Here is a 16,928-nt window from a genome sequence, read left to right as displayed (position 1 = left end):
AAAAAGTTATTAAGTCTTATTATTTAAAATTGTGCATGTGTGTCCTTTTCTCTCCAGGTTTTATTACTGTGCCACGTTGCAGTTGGGCAACAGTTGAATTTGCACTGGCTACACAAGGTAAAAAGGGAGATGTGAGATTGAGCAATTGTGTGTGTGTGTGTGGGGGGCGGGTTTACAGACTCTTTTTACAGACCTGTTTACATATGTGTCCTCAATCCTCGGTGATCAGCTGAACTTGTCCTGAACTTACCGATTGAATTGTGTTGTCCCAGGCAGGTTGGGAAATCCCAGTAAGTGACCTGACCTGGAACATTATCACCAGACCAAATAGTTGTGTGTTTTTGTAATCTGCATGCCTTACTAAGTAAGGTGGCGGTCTCTCATATTTATTTTTTTGTCCCTGTCCCCACCCAGATAGGAGTGATTACTGCTCTGCTCACCACCATTATTGCAGTGATATCCGTCAATCAAACATGGTGGGAAGAGTGGGACGTCATCCCCATATCACTACAGGTTAGTAAACTGAAAAAGGCAAAACACTTGTTAAATCGTTGAGGCCAATTCATAACCCTGAACTGTGAGCGCGAGCAGTGAGTCACGCCATTTTTTCTACATATCAACTTGGGTCTGGGCTGTAATCTGTTCCGCTTTGTGGAAGAGGTCAAGCATTCTTCAGTGTAGGTGACTTAAGAGGGAGTGCTTCTGTCAAAAGATCCATGCTAGGAGACTCAGAGTTGAGATTAGCGAGCGCTTGACTCCATTTCCGCAGGTTGCACATTCAAGATGATTCAAATCAGACACAAATCCAGTCCAGCCTGCTGTTCAGCTCTCTGGGAATGAGATTTTTCGGTGTCTCCTTTCCCTCCCCTCAAAACAAGCACCTGCCTGTCACTTCCAAAACCTGTATGATGGGAAAAGCGCACTAACAAAACAGTAGGCAGTTTTAAAAGTGTGCAGCGAGTTGATTTGAGTAAATTTGATTTTAAGAATGCAGATGAATAACGACTTAACACCACAACATCTACAAAGAGGGGGTAGGGATTTGATTTATTCTTATTTATTATATTCAGCATCATTCAGATTGCTTATCCAAACAAAATCTCTGAGTGTACTGTTGCTCCGTTAACTGCCAGCATGCGTTTACACAAGATCACAGAGCAGAGAGATGGATAATGTGCCAAACGTTGTCCCTTTGTGCATGTAATGATCAACATTTGTAACTGTGAGTGTTTCAAATTGTGGGCAATGTTAAACAAAGTAAACACCATACTATAAAGTGACTCTATATTCACAAACGCCTCTGGGCCTATTAATAGTATTGGAACCGATTTAACGGCTGAATGATGTTCAAGCAGCTCAGAGAAGCTTATAATTAGTGTGTCCGTGTGGTATAATTGCCCGCGAGGATTGTTTGATTGAAGTGGTCAGACAATTCCAAAGAAACCAATTTCCTGACAGAATGGGATTTAAAATTAAATGCATCTGCAAATCACAAATTAGGACTATTATCCCTGAAAGGCGTCGCTAATGTGTGCGAGGTAATGTCAGTAAATCTGTGCTTCTGTCTCATTGTTTCTCTTCTCCTCTGCTTTCGTTCCTTTCCCTTGTCACTCCCTTGTCTCACTTTCTCTTTGTCCTCTTTCTTTGTTTGCGTCCTGTCCCTTTCTTTCTCTTTCCGTGTCACATCCGTGTCCAGGCTACAGGTCCCTTCCTCCACATCGGGGCTCTTGCTGCTGTCACAGCGCTGTCTTGGATTGTGGCGGGACAGATTGCACGTGCCGAGAAAACAAGTAAGTTTACTTCTGCGTTACAGGGGATGAGAAACTGTTACCTAACACAGCTGTCGTTATTACACACACACTGGCGCGCCCACACTCTCAGGATGAGTGGTGAATGATTAACACCATGTTGTCAGAGGCCAGGACCTCCACCCAGGGTGTCACAGATAACGAACATTCCTACGGGCTCATGTGATGTTTTCCAGCCAGGACACCTTGGATCATTTTTATCTTGGGTACAGGGCACAGATTAGAATTTTCATTTATAGGTAGAAGTAAAGTTACCTGTGTAAAGTAAAGGACTGCACTTTCATAAGAGTCCATAACTGTCGCAGACGATGACTTGTCCTCATATTAAACAAGATCATTTTCCCCTGTGAGGTATTTAAAAGTAACAACAAGGCTGTTTTATCCGGGTCATTAATGCTTTGAGAGAGAATTACAGAGAAATAGAATTCCGGCGTCAGCACCTCTGATGTAAGAGTGAAGTCTGAATAGCAAAGAGGGTGTGTGGGTGTGTGTGTGTGGGTGAAGGCTGCAAGTCCCCCGTCTGTAACAGGAGTGATCTGACGTACTCAACCTCGCCCCGGAGTTGACCTTGAAACGTATACAGCCCCCTGTGTTTGTGTGTATGCCTACACACACACACACACACACACACACACACACACACACACACACAGTGCCTTCATCAGTCACTTAACGCTGTGGTGTTCCAGGGGAAAGTGTATCTCTTTGACCCCTGAGCTCAGTGCTGCAGGGAAATGTGCATAGCTATGTGCAGCATTACCCCAAACAGAAAAAATAATAAATTTCCATTTCCATAAATCCTTATTCATAGGGTTATAATCCAGCATCTGATTGTGCTTCTTTCCTGCAGTTTTCCAGGTGGTGGTCCTGCTGCTGTACCTGAGTGTGTTGCTGGGCCTCTACCTGGTGCCTCTGTACATCACCTCCCCCTGCATCATGGACCCCAGCACCCTCAAACCACGCCCTGATGTCATTGGTCACCAGGGAGACCCCATGGTGAGTCGTATGATGTACATTGTCCATCAGAACAGGCCTCATGCAGCCCTCGACCTCAGCGAGTGGAGTCCAGCCCACAGTCTTTCTCTTCCTTTTTTTAAAAATATGCATTGTTCCTCTCGTCTGGGGGCCGCTTTTATAAATGATTGTGCGTTTACAGAAGTGAAAGTGGCCCACAAAGGGACAGGTGTGCCCCAGACTCTCACAGCCTGATTTATGGCACAGCCATATTGTCATCTGAAATTGGCAAAATCAATCAGCCAGAGACGATCAAAAGTTTCAGTTCTATCATCCTTCTTCCTCACTGATCACACTCCAGACCTCAGCAACCTCAACAAATTAGTCATGAATTAAACAGCGTTACACAAGATAAATAGCGTTTCAAAGGTTGTGATTTATGCTCACTTAAGCTCGTTGTAGCTTTGTATATGTAAGTTTTGGGTGTGATTTAATGTTTTGCCTCTAACCTGCAAGATTTATGCACCTGGCACAAAATCCTACTCAGCATTATGCAATGATTGGATCCCAAGGCATCAAAACAGTACATGCTACATTACACACATGCTCAGGGACACGCCTTGTTTCTGTGGTTGTCATGTAAAAGTGATCGATCAATACAGAGGAATCTCAAATGAGGTGTGGCTCTGTGCAGCAGTGAGAGTCTCCCACAGTGGGGGGGGCGTGGGGGGTCACGTGCCTGGACTCAGTTTCCCAGAAAGATCTCGGTATTGATTACATCATCATTCCTATCCCGTGGTTCCCAATCACTAGCCTGACTCCGAAGGTCTTGTGGGAAATGTTTTTGTTGTGAGGGATTTATTGGGTTTGCAGTGACTCAGACCCCCAGCCTGAAGTGTCAATAATCAGACCTGTCGAAGTCGTTCCACAGAATTCTTTTGTTTTCACAGGGGGGTGTCGATTTTCACATCCACCTCTAATCTTCACAATGAAGATTCATGTTTTAGATTCACTCGTCCTTCTAATATTGACTTACAATTAACTTATTTTGAAGGTCAGACTTATGTTAGGATTGCAGGAGTCACAGCAGCAAGTACTGACTCTGTGTGTGTTTGTGTGTGTTTTATCTTCAGCTTGCTCCAGAAAACACTTTTTTGTCCTTCCAACGGGCCCTGCAGATGAATGTCACTGGCTTGGAGGCTGATGTGGCCATCAGGTACACACACACACACACACACACACACACACACACACACACACACACACACACACACACACACACACACACACACACACACACACACACACACACACACTATCATAACATGGATTTCCCCAAACAATCTTCAAAGCAGCACTCTGACCCTCCTGATCGAATAACCTGCAGAGAAGAAAATAGTTGTCAATCAAAACATACATCTTCATCATGGTAGGCCCTTATTTGTCCTAATAACAGAACAAGGTGGCAGCGGCAAACAAACAGGCCACAAAGCACTTTGTACTTTGCACTTTGCTCAAATTGAGTTGGTCCTACATTCTTGCCATCATTGCATTATTCTCCATTACAATATAGCTGTGTGGGATTCTAACTACAGCGGTTGAAGCCGCAGCAGTAAGTAGGCCAGGCACTCAGATCAGTGGATCACCCCACACTGGACGGAGTCATGACATCACCCCGCATAATGGGAGGTGACGGGCTGAGCTGGGAGACCTGGGGGGAGTGAGACGGGTGGATACTGTAGTGGCAGCGGTATATGAGGGCTGGAGGATGTGCGTGTGAGTCGTCCTCGTGAATTATGGAGGTTTGAGGGCGTTAACGAAGGGCTTAGTTTAGTAGCTGACTCAAAGATTCTCTTTGTTTAGTTTGAAAGTTATGTCGTTGCAGCCCTTGAGACGTGAGAGCTGGTGTGTAAGAGAGGAAAGGAGAGATGGATGGTGCATGGTGTGTGCAGTCCTTGGAGATGAATGGGTGTGTGATCGCTGCAGGCTGGTGACAGATGAACTCCAGAGTTGGCTGAGTAATTGGACTTGATGACAATCAGAACGCAACACGTACACAAAACAAACTCTTTATACGTGCTATAAATTTATATATATAAGATTTTCTCATTTTAGCATTTGCAGTTATAAACTTTGGCTAGACTTTCATCAAGATAAATACGATGGTTTAACATATTTGAAATGTAACATTATAGAACCAACTTTGAACACGCAGTTAAGACACTTATTTCAAGAGCGAGTGCGGTGATTAAAAATTGAACTTTCGTTTCTGCAGTGAATTCTAAAAAGGGATTTGTCTTGCCTGCAAATGTTGAGCAGCGCTTTCTGTTTGAGTCGAACTCTCGTCTCCTCTGCTATCTTGCGGTCTTGATTGACAGGACTTTTGAGTTTGGCCTCAAACCAACGCTTGTCTCTTCTGCTCTCATCTGATCTGAACTCATTGTGAAGTATAATGATTTAAACCCAACTCATAAGTGATGATGATGGCAGCTTACGTAGATGAAATTGGCGCCGAACCTCAAACGCATATCAGTGCTCATTAAGGTCAGAATGAAAGTATTAATACACTAAGGACGCTACATTGCAGTGATGCAGTTGGCTGAAGACATTGCACACCCTCTTCTCCTTCAGAAGGCGTATTCACCAAGACCATGGCACACTGCTGGATGATGTTTATGTCTCTTCCTCCATTTATTCCTTTTCATTAGTATGGACGGTGTGCCTTTCCTGATGCATGACAACACGCTGCGAAGGACTACAGACATACACAACGTATTCCCGGAGAGACAGGTCGATGACGCTTCACTCTTCTACTGGAAGGAACTGCAGCGCCTCAACGCGGGACAGTGGTTCCTTAAGGTACAGTGCGTCCTCGAGGAGGAGGAGAACACTATTTATGAGCTTTCATCAAAGTAAACACACGTTCACACTCTGTCCTCATGCTGTCTGCTCTCTGCGCTCTAGGATGACCCCTTCTGGACGGTGAACTCGCTGTCTAAGAGGGAGGAAACTCTGATCGCCAATCAGACTGTATGCAGCCTGGAGCAGCTTCTGCGGCTGGCCTCCTATCATAACACCACTGTGGTCTTCAGGCTGAGGCGACCTCCTGCAATGCACCCCTGCTACCACAGCTGGATCAACGACACACTGCGAGTCGTGCTGCAGTCCGGCGTGCCTCAGAGCCTGGTGAGCGGTCAGAAATCAAACCTGCCATCAGACAATCATGAGAATGGAAGGAAATCCTGCCGTCTCCCTCCCTATTTGATGATAATAATCTCCCTGCTTGCTGTGTGCAGGTGATGTGGACTCCAGATGAGGACAGAGCTCAGGTGAGACTGCTGGCACCTGGTCTCGTCCAAACCTCAGTGAAGAAACAGAGCCCCCAAAGTCTCCATGAACAGGGTATCGACAGGCTGCTACTCAGATACAACCAGGCCAGCACAGAGGATATCCGGTAGGAACACATACACACACACGTCACATACAAGTGGGACATTAACACATGCCTTGTATAGAAATAACATCTTCCTGAATGTGTGTGGTTGTTAGAGAGTTCTCAGAGAGCAACGTCAGCCTGAGCCTCCATGCGGTGAATGAGCCCTGGCTGTACTCGGTGCTGTGGTGCAGTGGAGTGACTTCAGTCTCCTCAGAGGCTCCACATATCCTCAAAAAGGTGCCTTACCCCATCTGGCTCATGGTAAGACCCCTTTAGTGTCATTTTATCATCCTTAGTGCTCCTAACGCGTAGTATTTAAGGAATGACCAGTGCCCCTGCGGCGTACGACTCGTGGCTTTTGGAGCTCAGTATCTCCTGAAAGCTCTTCAGATGGGAAGCGGCGCCACTCTGTTATCATGTTCCCGGCCTCGTCTGTGCACTTTGCCAACGTGGGTTTTCCCCGTCTGTGCTCATACGGGAGCCCTGCGTGACAACATGTGGACGCGGGCCCCCTCAGCCCCTGCTGTGGGTCAGGGAGAGTCCAGGCTGCTGCCACATCTGCCATGTTTTAGTTTCCGAATCATATTTGGAGGATAATAATCTGATGATAATAATTAAAATCTTTAAAAAAAAAAAAAATTGGGGGCACTGTGAGTTTGGGAGCACACACACTGTGCTTATGTGTGTGTATGAGAGGGTGTGTGTGCTCTCACCTGCTCGTGTTCTAGCTGAAATGGGGCAACAACAAAAAATGGGACAGAAAAATGCAGCGATAAAGAAATGTAGTGACTGCAGCTGTGCACCACGTTTTAAAAGTAACATCATCACTGTACTATTACTGTAATATTCTCATCAGGGCATCAAATCAAGGCGTGTACTTACCTGTGTGTGCTTGTGTGTGTTTCCAGAGACCAAATGAGTACTGTATGATGTGGGTCTCTGCAGACGTCATCTCCTTTGCTGTAGTCATAGGAATATTCATTTGGCAGAAGTAAGTATGCTCACTGACGGCAAATCCTCATAGTGAGTCTTTAAACAATGTTTCTCTTTCTCTAGTCGTGTAAGCATTAACTTTGATCTTGTTTTCCGTGTCTCTTCTCACCTCTTTTCACAAACTGAGGGCCCGTACCGCCTCAGTCCAGCTGTATTGTTGTTGTGTCGGGTACAAATTTCTCTATCTGGGTCACACGAGCACAAAAGACTAAGTGCTTTACAATCGCAGCTGCTGCAACCAAGCCCCGTAATACAAAGAGCGGCAACACAAGCGGAAGGGGAAAATGATTTCAGGCGTTATCATGTAGACGGCCGGCTTCTCTAAAACGCCGTGATGACGTGTGGACAAAGACCTAAACAAATTTAGTATCCAGTCACTCGCAAATGACTTGAGTAGCTGAGGGGTCGCCTAATCCCATCTTTACAAAACTTAATTGAGCAGGTATGAAATGATTGTGAGTATACAGGGAACAGTCGGTTTACTGGTCAGTATTATAGCACAACGTTCAGGATTGTAGCGTGGGCACCTAGGGAATGGAAGGTTCCTGGTTCAATTCTGGGCTTGAGCAAGACACTGAGCCCCTAACTGCTCTGCTCCTGATGTGCAGGTTGGCCTCTGCCATCAGTGTGTGAATAAGTGAATGTGAGGTCATTGTAAAGCGCTTTGGATCATCGGCAATAACAGCCTATAGATTATTCTGTACTTGCTTTAATTGCTCCCTTTTTTGAACGATTTCCTCATTATTGTCTTTCCACAGACATGTTGGAAAGAACACACAATGATGTTCCCCTTTTGATGCGCTTATATAAGCTGTCACCATGCATCATTTTGCGCTTCACTCCCCCTTGTGCCTTTATGTGAAATTGGGATGGCGTCGTCACATACCAGTGAGGACAGAGAAGGCCGCTGTGTCTTAGCTTAAGCGTGTAAACCCCTCCGCTCTCCTACAGAGGCTCCCTTCCTTTGCTGGAGCGCGCGTCGGAGCGGCGAGCTGCCCCCGACAAACGTGTGAACTTTTGCGCTGCTTAGCCGAGCTCTTCAGCAGCTTCTGCCCAGCTTCCTCAACTGACCTCCTCTCTCGTCTCCTCTTCCTCCTCTTTGTCCGTGTTTGTCCCTCTCTTCCTTGTCCTCTGCCCTCTCTCCCCTGATGTGCATGTTCCTCTCCCTTGCTGCATTCTGGCATCTTCTCTCAGCTATCACACGATCAGGTAACTGGGTCACCTCCTATGACCCGCACTCTTCTCTCCTTTCACCCTCTCGTGATCTTTATCTATAGCTTCTTCTCTGTTTTTTTTCCCTCTGTGAGGCCGTGGTGCCCTCTCTCTATCCTTCTCCTCTTTTTCTCACTCATTCTGTTTGTTTCTCTCGATCTGTCTCAGTCTTTCTCTCTCTTTCACTTCCACTGACTTTTTTTGTTGTTTTTTGTTTTCCCGTCTGTCTCTTCTCTGTGTCTCGGCTCAACCTTTTTAATACGACACTGCTGCCACTTCTCCAAAGCGTCATTTTCCTCCCTGTAGGCTCAAATGAATGCGTCACACCAATATCCACCACATTTAGTCTCCCGCTGAGCTTTCAGTCTGGCGGCCACCTTGTTAAGCAAATGACTAAATGTCCAAAATGAATAATGGATATGCATTCATGAAGGGAAGTGCCTCAGGAGTTGCTTTTATTGATGCCGATCGGAGCTAAACCTTGCTTGTTTGCATTTCTGTTAAGTGCCTCTGTGCATTAGTCATAGTAAATTGTGACTAATGGCTCCCCTGGTTAATCTAATTGAAATGAAGCTTTATGTCTTTAAAGCAAGGGGGCTTTACAACCCACCTCTGCCAAGAGTGTAATGGACGACTTTATGATAGAAGTGTCAGGAGGTGAGGCAGTGATCATCTTACAAACGAACCCATTCAGCATTTTCACATTTCATTAGCAAGATCTCGAATCAGCGAACGGCACCGCACCTCATTTTGAGTTTGACACGTACCAAAAGCCATAGCTTGGGACACGCTGTGCGCAGTGAGAGCAGAGGCAGCAGTACTCGGCGGTGTGTCCACTGAGCCGACATGACGCCTGAGCTGACACGTGTGCCCCCCCCCCCCCCCCCCCCCCCCCCCCCGCCCCCCTCCCCTCCGCAGGTTTCGGATGAGTGGCATGCACAGCTACAACCCTGAACAGATCATGCTGAGCGCCGCTGTCAGGAGGTCGAGCCGAGACGTCAGCGTGATGAAGGAGAAACTCATCTTCTCAGGTGAGGCCGTTCGGACCGAGAGTCTCTCATTTTCAACAGCGTGGAATGTGTTTTTAATGTCTTGTCGCTCTTGTTTCATTGTTGTTGTCGTTGCTGTTTGTTTGGGCTCCTCCACTCAGAAATGACCTCTTTGTTTGATTGATTTTTTTAAAGAGAATTGACTCGTTTGCTCAACACGGAAGACGAGGAGGCATTTTGGAGTATTGGATACCCAGCTTAGCATGTGACTCTGTCCCAGCATGCGTCTTTCGGAGTGTCTGTGAATGTTCTCGCATCTCCTCTTCCTCCTCCTCTCTTCCTATATGAAGGTCAGCCCGCCCCATCCATCCTCCATGTGTGACGTGCAACCACTTCCTGTCCGCCCTGCCGTCTCTCTTCTCCGCCGGCCGCGACCTCTTCCTTTATTCCGTGCCATTCCATCCCTTGTTGCCTGCCTCTGTCTGCACACTCTGCCCTTCCCCCCCCCCCCCCCCCCCCCCCCCCACTTCATCCATGTCACCTCCCTCCGACCCCCCCACCCCCCTCTGGAGACAGCACCATGTGTAGGGGAGCTTATAGACGCCCCAGTCTGCCTAGGCAGCCTGTAGTGCTGGGGGGTGAAAGGTAAGAGTGACGGCCATGTTTAAAACACAAACTCTAATCTTCTCTTATGCTCTGGACTTCATTCAAACTGGGTGTAGATCTTCATTTTTTAAAGTGCAAAGAGTTTATTGTATCACCCACTGACGATGTTCCCTTGTGTTTTGGCGCCCCCCAGAGGTGGGGAACGGTGTGGGCAGCGCCGAGGAGCTGTACGAAGAGAACGGCTACGACTACTACACCAATCAGGGCATTAGCCAGTGATTGGGACTCGGCTTGTGCGGATCCACTGAAAGGAACGAGACGAGCGAAGAGTCTCCTCCTCTTTTTGGACTCCGTTCTCCTCCTCCTACTACTCTGTCCTGATTCACTGATTGACAGACTGCTGTGTCTGCCCGGTTGCCGCCCAGTTGCTACGTGTACATTCTGTAAATAGGTCTTGTTTTGTGTTTATTTTGCTTGTCAGATATCACACAGGGGACTACAAGCACTTTGTATTGATAGAATGATTTGGCCAAAATCGGCGGCCCTCCGTTCTCCCACCTGCAAGGGAGGCCACCGAGTTTTACTGCCCGCTTCTTTTTAAAGATATTCGCTTTAAGCTGATTGGCCAAAGCATTCTAAGCACTGTTTTTTTGTTGGGTGTTCTACTCTCAGCGGACCGAAAGCCTTTTCGAAACAGGGCGTTAGGTTCAGGGCTGTCGCAAGCATGAGACAAAGCCCTCCAAGCTCGTATGCTCCTGCCTTCCGTTGGCACTCCAGTGTGCTGTGCTGTTCTCGATATATATATATATATAAACCAAGATTTGTGTTTATTTTTTTGAAAAGGAAAAGAACACTACCAAGCTGTTTACAGAGGCCCCGCCCTCTCCTCCAAATGAAACATTCACATAGTGTACATAAGATAATTATTTGAACAGTGTCTGATGCCCTCTGCTCCACTTTTGATCAGTGCATGTTACAGTAATGACCATATCAATGGACGTGTGTGAGCTGTGCTCCCGGTGAAACCAGAACTCCTAAAAATGGTTTTGGGATGAGGATATGTGCGGTCTGTGTTGTGGTTAATGTGAACGTGTTTGGGTTGTTTGTTTTTTTTTTGTGTTTTTTTTCTAACATTCGTAGAGTGCATTGTGTGTATTTTACCCTGTGTGCAGTGTTACGTTGAGTGTGTTATTGCACATAACAAGGTGAACCCCCGTGTGAGACGCTCCAACCACCCTAAGAGTTTGATTTGGAAAATGTGACGGCGATGTACTTCAAGCAGGATTAGGAGAGCAATAGTCTGAATCTTATGGAAGTGAAATGCGTCTTAGTGTTGGTTGCAGGTGTAACACGACTGCTGTATGGTAAGTGAAGTGGGTGTTGAATGTGACAATAAAGTGTTGAATGGATGCTACAAGTTAAACAAAATGTGAAACCAGGTTAAGAAATTGACTCTTGTCCCTTTGTCTTTGGATGTTTGTGTCGTTTAACTTAAAAGAGGAAATGAAACGAGGAGTGTTATTTTATATGCCACTAGAGGGCGCAGTTGGCCACAGAATGGACCTCTTTTTTGCATTGGCTGTGACGGTGTTTCGTATTTCGCTCACAACTACAATCAGGTAAACGAGATGCTCTGTTTTAATTAAGGGATGGCAACAAGACTGAAACTGAATGAAGTTATAGCACCTATGTTACAAAAAGGGAGCCGTTGTTACCGGTTTTAGAGAAAATATGAATATAAACAAAGTGCACAGCTCATCAAGCAGCTGGGGGAAACTACATAAATACCCACCTAAATACTGTTATTGATTATCCCGGAGACAGTTTCTCTATATCCTCAATGTCACTATCTTGACATTTAATGCTGTTGAACGCCTTTCTTATCAACAAAGCCGCGGAATTTCTTCTGTAATGGCCTCAGCGTCGGAAGCGTCAACCACCAGTTTTTTAAGACCTAACAACCCCACATCCTGTTTTGCAGTCGTGATCAGTTCGGAGTCTGCAGCTGTGTGGAGGTTTGTAATCACACAGGTCCAGGCTGTAGAATGAAGTTGTATTAGTTCACACTTAACTGCCCATTTAGCTCAGATTACACCATGTAGGGTTAATAATGGACCAGCACCTCCATTCTAGTTTCACAGTGTAATATGCAGGAGTGATGTCATCTTACTTTCAGTACAGCTTTTTCTGATTGCTTGAAATACAATGAAGCTAGATGGGCTGCATATTGAAAACAGAAAAGGGAAACTACCTTGACACGAGCTGTGTTCTGTCAACATTGGTGGTGTGTGTCTTCCTGTAGTTGACCTTTTAAGGTTTACTAATGTTCCTGCTGTGAGGTCATCAGTTCATTAAAATGGAAGTAAATGTTGGTGGGTGGAGTTGGTTCAACTAATAAAAAATGTCATGTGTGATTTAATAGTTGGAAAAGGCAACTTAATATTTTGTTTGCGAAATCAGATGATTAAAGTGATGAAATGTCCAAGAATGTTTATTGGCAATTTTTACAGCCCTCTGGCTCCTCAAATGGTGCAACTACATTTTGGTGCCTAAGAATCACTAACTAGAATTTTTTGCAAAACTAAAAAACATTTGTGTTTTTGTGTCAGTACAGTTCACACAGACCATTTGCAGAAGCACCAACTACACTCTGATATGCAAAACAATTGTGGCTTTTGCGTTTTCTTTGTGTAGGTCATAGCACTTAGTCAGGTTTTGTCATACATGTCATGAAGTGTGTGTGTGTGTGTGTGTGTGTGTGTGTGTGTGTGTGTGTGTGTGTGTGTGTGTGTGTGTGTGTGTGTGTGTGTGTGTGTGTGTGTGTGTGTGTGTGTGTGTGTGTGTGTGTGTGTGTGTGTGTGTGTGTGTGTGTGTGTGCGCGCGTGCGCGTGTGTGCGTGTGCGGTAAATGCACAAGCTACAAATGAAATCTCATATAGAGGCGCTGTAGAAGTTGAATTAACTTTATTGTATTGAAAGGCAGGTGATAACTTACTTCTTATAGACTCTGATACAAAAATAGATCCTAGTCTCACAGGATTCTTTCTCCATATTCTCATACAGACTGATAAATAATTAATACAGTATCCAAGAATAACAGCACAACATTCACCTTTACTGGAATGTGCTGTACATTACATCTGGTAAAAATAAATAAATACAACCAAATAAATTAGATACCTCATCTTAAAAGAAATGTTGGTACCTGGAGGTGTTGCTTGAAAATGTTGGCCAAAAGACAGCAGGTCAAATGAATTATTTAGAGAACAAAGTCACCATTTTTAGGCACTCTGACCGCCAGAAACCATGCATCAGGTTCATTACATGTCCTAAATCAGACAGTGACACGTTTCTCAAAGCAAATGCACAGGCAGCAACAAGCAAACCTTTGGTCCTTCAACACCCGGAGGTCTGGTACTGTATACCTACAGTAGTGAACCCAGGCTGGTGAACGCAACTGTGTGTTGCCCAGTGTAATTCTGTTTAAACTGACACTATTGCACAGAAATGTAAAGTTGGCAAGTAGAATTCCTCAAAGATAAATGATCTCTAGTCCATATTGGATTCAAAAGGTGGTTAGGAACGACAGTACTGTGAATATTAAGGCTTTCTCCAACAAGTTAGACGAGACTAACAAAGAGTATCTGGTTTATCAGGAGAGAAGTCATCTGTACAGAGGCATGAGGTAAGATGATTTAAACATATGTAAGTGTTTGCTTTTCCAGTGGAGCTAAACGTGTCCCCGCGCTGAGACGCCACGTGAAGCCTGACAGGAAGTGTTGCGTCACGCCGACATTGCCAAAGTCACCTCTACTCTACACTTCTAACAACATAGCAGCTTTCTGAAAAGGCACGAGCACAAAGGGTACTGGAAATGTGTGAACATCACTCACACACACACACACACACACACACACACACACACACACACACACACACACACACACACACACACACACACACACACACACACACACACACACACACACACACACACACACACACACACACACACACACACACACACAGTCCATGGGAATAAATAAATAAATAAATAGCAGAAGATGCACTGGCTTGTCTTACAAACTTAAACAGTGGCTGTTCCCTTAAAGCTGAGTGGGTGAAGCTCTAACAGGCTCCATGTTCACACATCATCATCAGTATCTCTGTTAGCTCTTACAGCTGAAGCTACTGTGACTCTGAAGACAGGAACAGGACTCTTCACTTACATCATATCAGCTGCCTTTCACTACGGAAGCACGAGTTTAATGATTTGACAGTTGGAGGAATGGATAATGGACATCTTCATTTAGTGGACCTTCTTTTTTTGTGCACTCTTGTGACTTCAGCAGCTGTTAAATGATGATGATGCATCTAAAAGGAGCATGAAGCAGGTAAACATCAGGGATGAGGCTGTTCCATCAGTTTCATCTTTCCGTTGAGCACTCTCTTAAAGTCTATTAACTGAAGTTGGTCTTGCGCAGGTGCCTGTTGGGGATTTCGATGGCGCTGACTTGTAAAGGCCAGGAGCCGCCCATGATGCCGGCCTGAATGGCCACACCTGTGACCACTGCCAGGTCAGGATCTACTGAGGTGTTGGGCTCCTTGCCAAAGTACTCGCTTATCAGCCTCCTGATTTGGGGGATTCTGGTGGAGCCTCCGACCAGAACGATCTCATCCACTTCCCCCTTCTCCAAATGGCCTTCGGCTAACACGGTCTCGACGGGGGCCAGGATCTTTTGGAAGAGATCCTTGTTTAGCTCCTCGAACAACTCGCGAGTAATCACAGCCTGAAACTGAACCGGTGCTAGAGACGACTCTTGCGGTGCCCCGGAACTGTCGGGGATGTGCAGCTGCAGGGGCACCCGGACGGTGACGCTGTCCTGCAGGGTGAGGTTGATCTTGGCGGCCTCCACGGCCTGACGAAGACGATGGATGTCCTCTTTGAGAAAGGGCGGGACACCGTACTCCTGGCGGACTCGCTCGATGGCGTACTGGAGCAACCTCTGGCTGAAATCTTGGCCTCCCAGCTTGTTGTTTCCTGCACCGAGCAACATCCATTTAGGAGAGACTCACAATGGAGCAGAAGCTGTAGTGAAGTATAGCTGTGTGTGCCGTATGTACCTGCCATGGACCTGGTGAAGAACATGCCTCCCTGCTTGTTGAGCAGAGAAACATCCAGAGTTCCACCCCCGAGGTCGACCACCAGCACGTTGGACACGTCCACCTTATGCAGGCCGTACGCCATCGCCGCCGCTGTGGGCTCGTTGATCACGCGCAGGATCTCCAAGCCTGACAGACAGGAATAAGGGAGGTTAAAGCACATAACACTTCATCAACAGACTTCTAACGTATTAAATTAAGTATCAGACTGACCGGCGAGGTTCGCAGCCCTGACGGTGTAGTTCCTCTGTGTCTCGTCAAACTCTGCAGGCACGGAGATGACAGCTTTGTGGATGGACACACCCAGCTGTCGCTCCGCCATCTTCTTCATCAGCAGCAGCAGCCGGGAGCCGATGAACTCTGGGGTCACGGTGAAGGTCGTGTTGGTGGAGATCAAAAACTCTGCACTTCCATTGTTGTTAATCACCTGGAAGAGGAAGGGAAACAGATTATCAGATTATTTCTGTTATGGCTCCAATGACTTTTAACTAAACAGCTAAACAAGGGATGATTGATAAATTCTGAGCTTTTTTTCTTCTTTCTTTTTGTATGGAAAATTGGAAATTATGTGGGGTTTTTTCAATTTAGTTTCAGTCCAACTCCAGACAATTCTACCAACAATGGTTGAACAAATGTAACTAATTTTAAGGATGCACTCATTTAAGGTCTAACCAATTCAGGCCAAAGCCTTCTTCGTGAGTAAAATAGAGACCAAAAAAAGAATCAACAAACATATTCTACAAACATACAAAGGTGGGGGAGGAGGGACATTTTAACCCTGACCATCCTCTCCATCACCTACTGGGCAGACAGCGGGGCTCCTTCTCTAATAGACTGATCCAACTTCGCTGTCACAGGGAGAGATACAGGAGATCCTTCCTGCCTGTTGCTATGTCCCTTTACAACACCTCACCTCTGTTTGTGTGTTTTATCGTTTTACAATTTCCTATTTAGAGATCAGTAAAGTATCTTTCTATTTATCTATTTTAATTTTTAACCCCCCCGCCCTTCATCCTGCGTGGTGCCACCCAGCGACCCATATGCTACCCTATCCCCCCAGGTGACGCACCTTAAACGGGTAGCGAGCGCTCTCCTGCTCCAGCACCTCCGGGTCAAATATCTTCCCGATGAACCTCTTCGCGTCGTAGATGGTGTTCTGCGGATGAGTGTCGGCCAGGACTAGAGCCTGGAATCCGGCTAGAACCCCGCTAGCGGTGAAGGAGACCGTGCTCGGGATGCTCTTCCTCCCCTCCTCGTCCGCTATCACCTGTACCTCGCCGCTGCCCGCCTGGAACACGCCGACAGAGCAGAAGGTGGTGCCCAGGTCCAGACCGATCACTTTGGGTTTCGGGGGCGGTAGAAACTGCTGGCCCAGGTACCCGGCGAGGAAGAGGGCGAGGATAACCGAACCTGTACCGGGGAAGAACGGAGTTAGCCGAGGTTAGCATCCACCAGTGAATTACTTGAAAAAACTAACTAAAATTAGCTTACCTATCATAGACATTTCACCCGACATTTCGACACAGTGTTACCAAATTGTTTAAGACACAAATGTAACGAAATGGAGGTAAAACTGTGACGAAGCAACAGAGAAATGATGACCGGCTCTGTGCAAATTTGGAAAGTCTCAGGCTATCCACGAACAACACGTCAACGCTGTGTTTTCACTTGGTGGATGCCGGGAAATGTAGTTCGTGTTTGTGTTTGTGTAGGTGACGCTGCGTCACAGCAATGGTGCGGAAGATGTTAGCTGTGTACTACAATTCCC

The 16,928-nt window shown here is 46.2% G+C and overlaps 2 protein-coding genes across 4 annotated transcripts in view; one reads left to right on the top strand and one right to left on the bottom strand.

The window, feature by feature from the left end:
* gdpd5b (glycerophosphodiester phosphodiesterase domain containing 5b) overlaps positions 1-12,486 on the top strand; it is a 35,628-nt gene extending 23,142 nt beyond the window's left edge. Inside the window, exons 5-17 of one of the 3 annotated variants that reach the window (XR_012961337.1) lie at positions 58-117; positions 415-513; positions 1,697-1,790; positions 2,659-2,804; positions 3,896-3,978; positions 5,471-5,621; positions 5,727-5,948; positions 6,059-6,216; positions 6,312-6,459; positions 7,107-7,189; positions 9,322-9,434; positions 9,743-10,037; positions 10,192-12,486. Coding sequence is in view for 1 of the 3 variants with exons in the window: in XM_076144677.1 (XP_076000792.1) it covers positions 58-117; positions 415-513; positions 1,697-1,790; positions 2,659-2,804; positions 3,896-3,978; positions 5,471-5,621; positions 5,727-5,948; positions 6,059-6,216; positions 6,312-6,459; positions 7,107-7,189; positions 9,322-9,434; positions 10,192-10,277 (1,443 nt within the window). In the remaining 2 variants the exon portion in view is untranslated. Of the gene's footprint in view, positions 1-57; positions 118-414; positions 514-1,696; positions 1,791-2,658; positions 2,805-3,895; positions 3,979-5,470; positions 5,622-5,726; positions 5,949-6,058; positions 6,217-6,311; positions 6,460-7,106; positions 7,190-9,321; positions 9,435-9,553; positions 10,038-10,191 lie in introns of all 3 variants that reach the window. The other 2 variants (XR_012961338.1, XM_076144677.1) reach the window with 2 other exon arrangements.
* A 458-nt stretch (positions 12,487-12,944) lies between these two features.
* On the bottom strand, positions 12,945-16,840 carry hspa13 (heat shock protein 70 family, member 13). Its single transcript, XM_076144697.1, has 6 exons — positions 16,652-16,840; positions 16,230-16,570; positions 15,374-15,587; positions 15,122-15,289; positions 14,216-15,038; positions 12,945-14,170 (listed from the first exon to the last, which is right to left on the bottom strand). The coding sequence occupies exons 1-5, from the start codon at positions 16,674-16,676 to the stop codon at positions 14,458-14,460; spliced, it is 1,329 nt and encodes a 442-aa protein (XP_076000812.1). The 5' UTR covers positions 16,677-16,840; the 3' UTR covers positions 12,945-14,170; positions 14,216-14,457.
* Between the last annotated feature and the right edge of the window lie 88 nt (positions 16,841-16,928).

Source organism: Genypterus blacodes, unplaced genomic scaffold (assembly GCF_046128005.1).
Source record: "Genypterus blacodes isolate CSIRO-AG114 ecotype Tasmania unplaced genomic scaffold, CSIRO-AGI_Gbla_v1 ptg000003l_1, whole genome shotgun sequence".
NCBI classification, from domain to species: Eukaryota; Metazoa; Chordata; class Actinopteri; order Ophidiiformes; family Ophidiidae; genus Genypterus; species Genypterus blacodes.
The sequence above is the reverse complement of the archived record's forward strand: the minus strand, read 5'-3'. Positions and strand labels throughout refer to the sequence as shown.

Bases quoted from the DNA above. Each gene is read 5' to 3' on its own strand.
- hspa13 (XM_076144697.1), bottom strand. From the start codon at position 16,676: ATGTCGGGTGAAATGTCTATGATAG. The intron at 16,571-16,651 runs GTAAGCTAATTT...TCCCCGGTACAG, and splicing joins GGGTGAAATGTCTATGATAG to GTTCGGTTATCCTCGCCCTC. The intron at 15,588-16,229 runs GTGCGTCACCTG...TTCCTCTTCCAG, and splicing joins GCGCTCGCTACCCGTTTAAG to GTGATTAACAACAATGGAAG.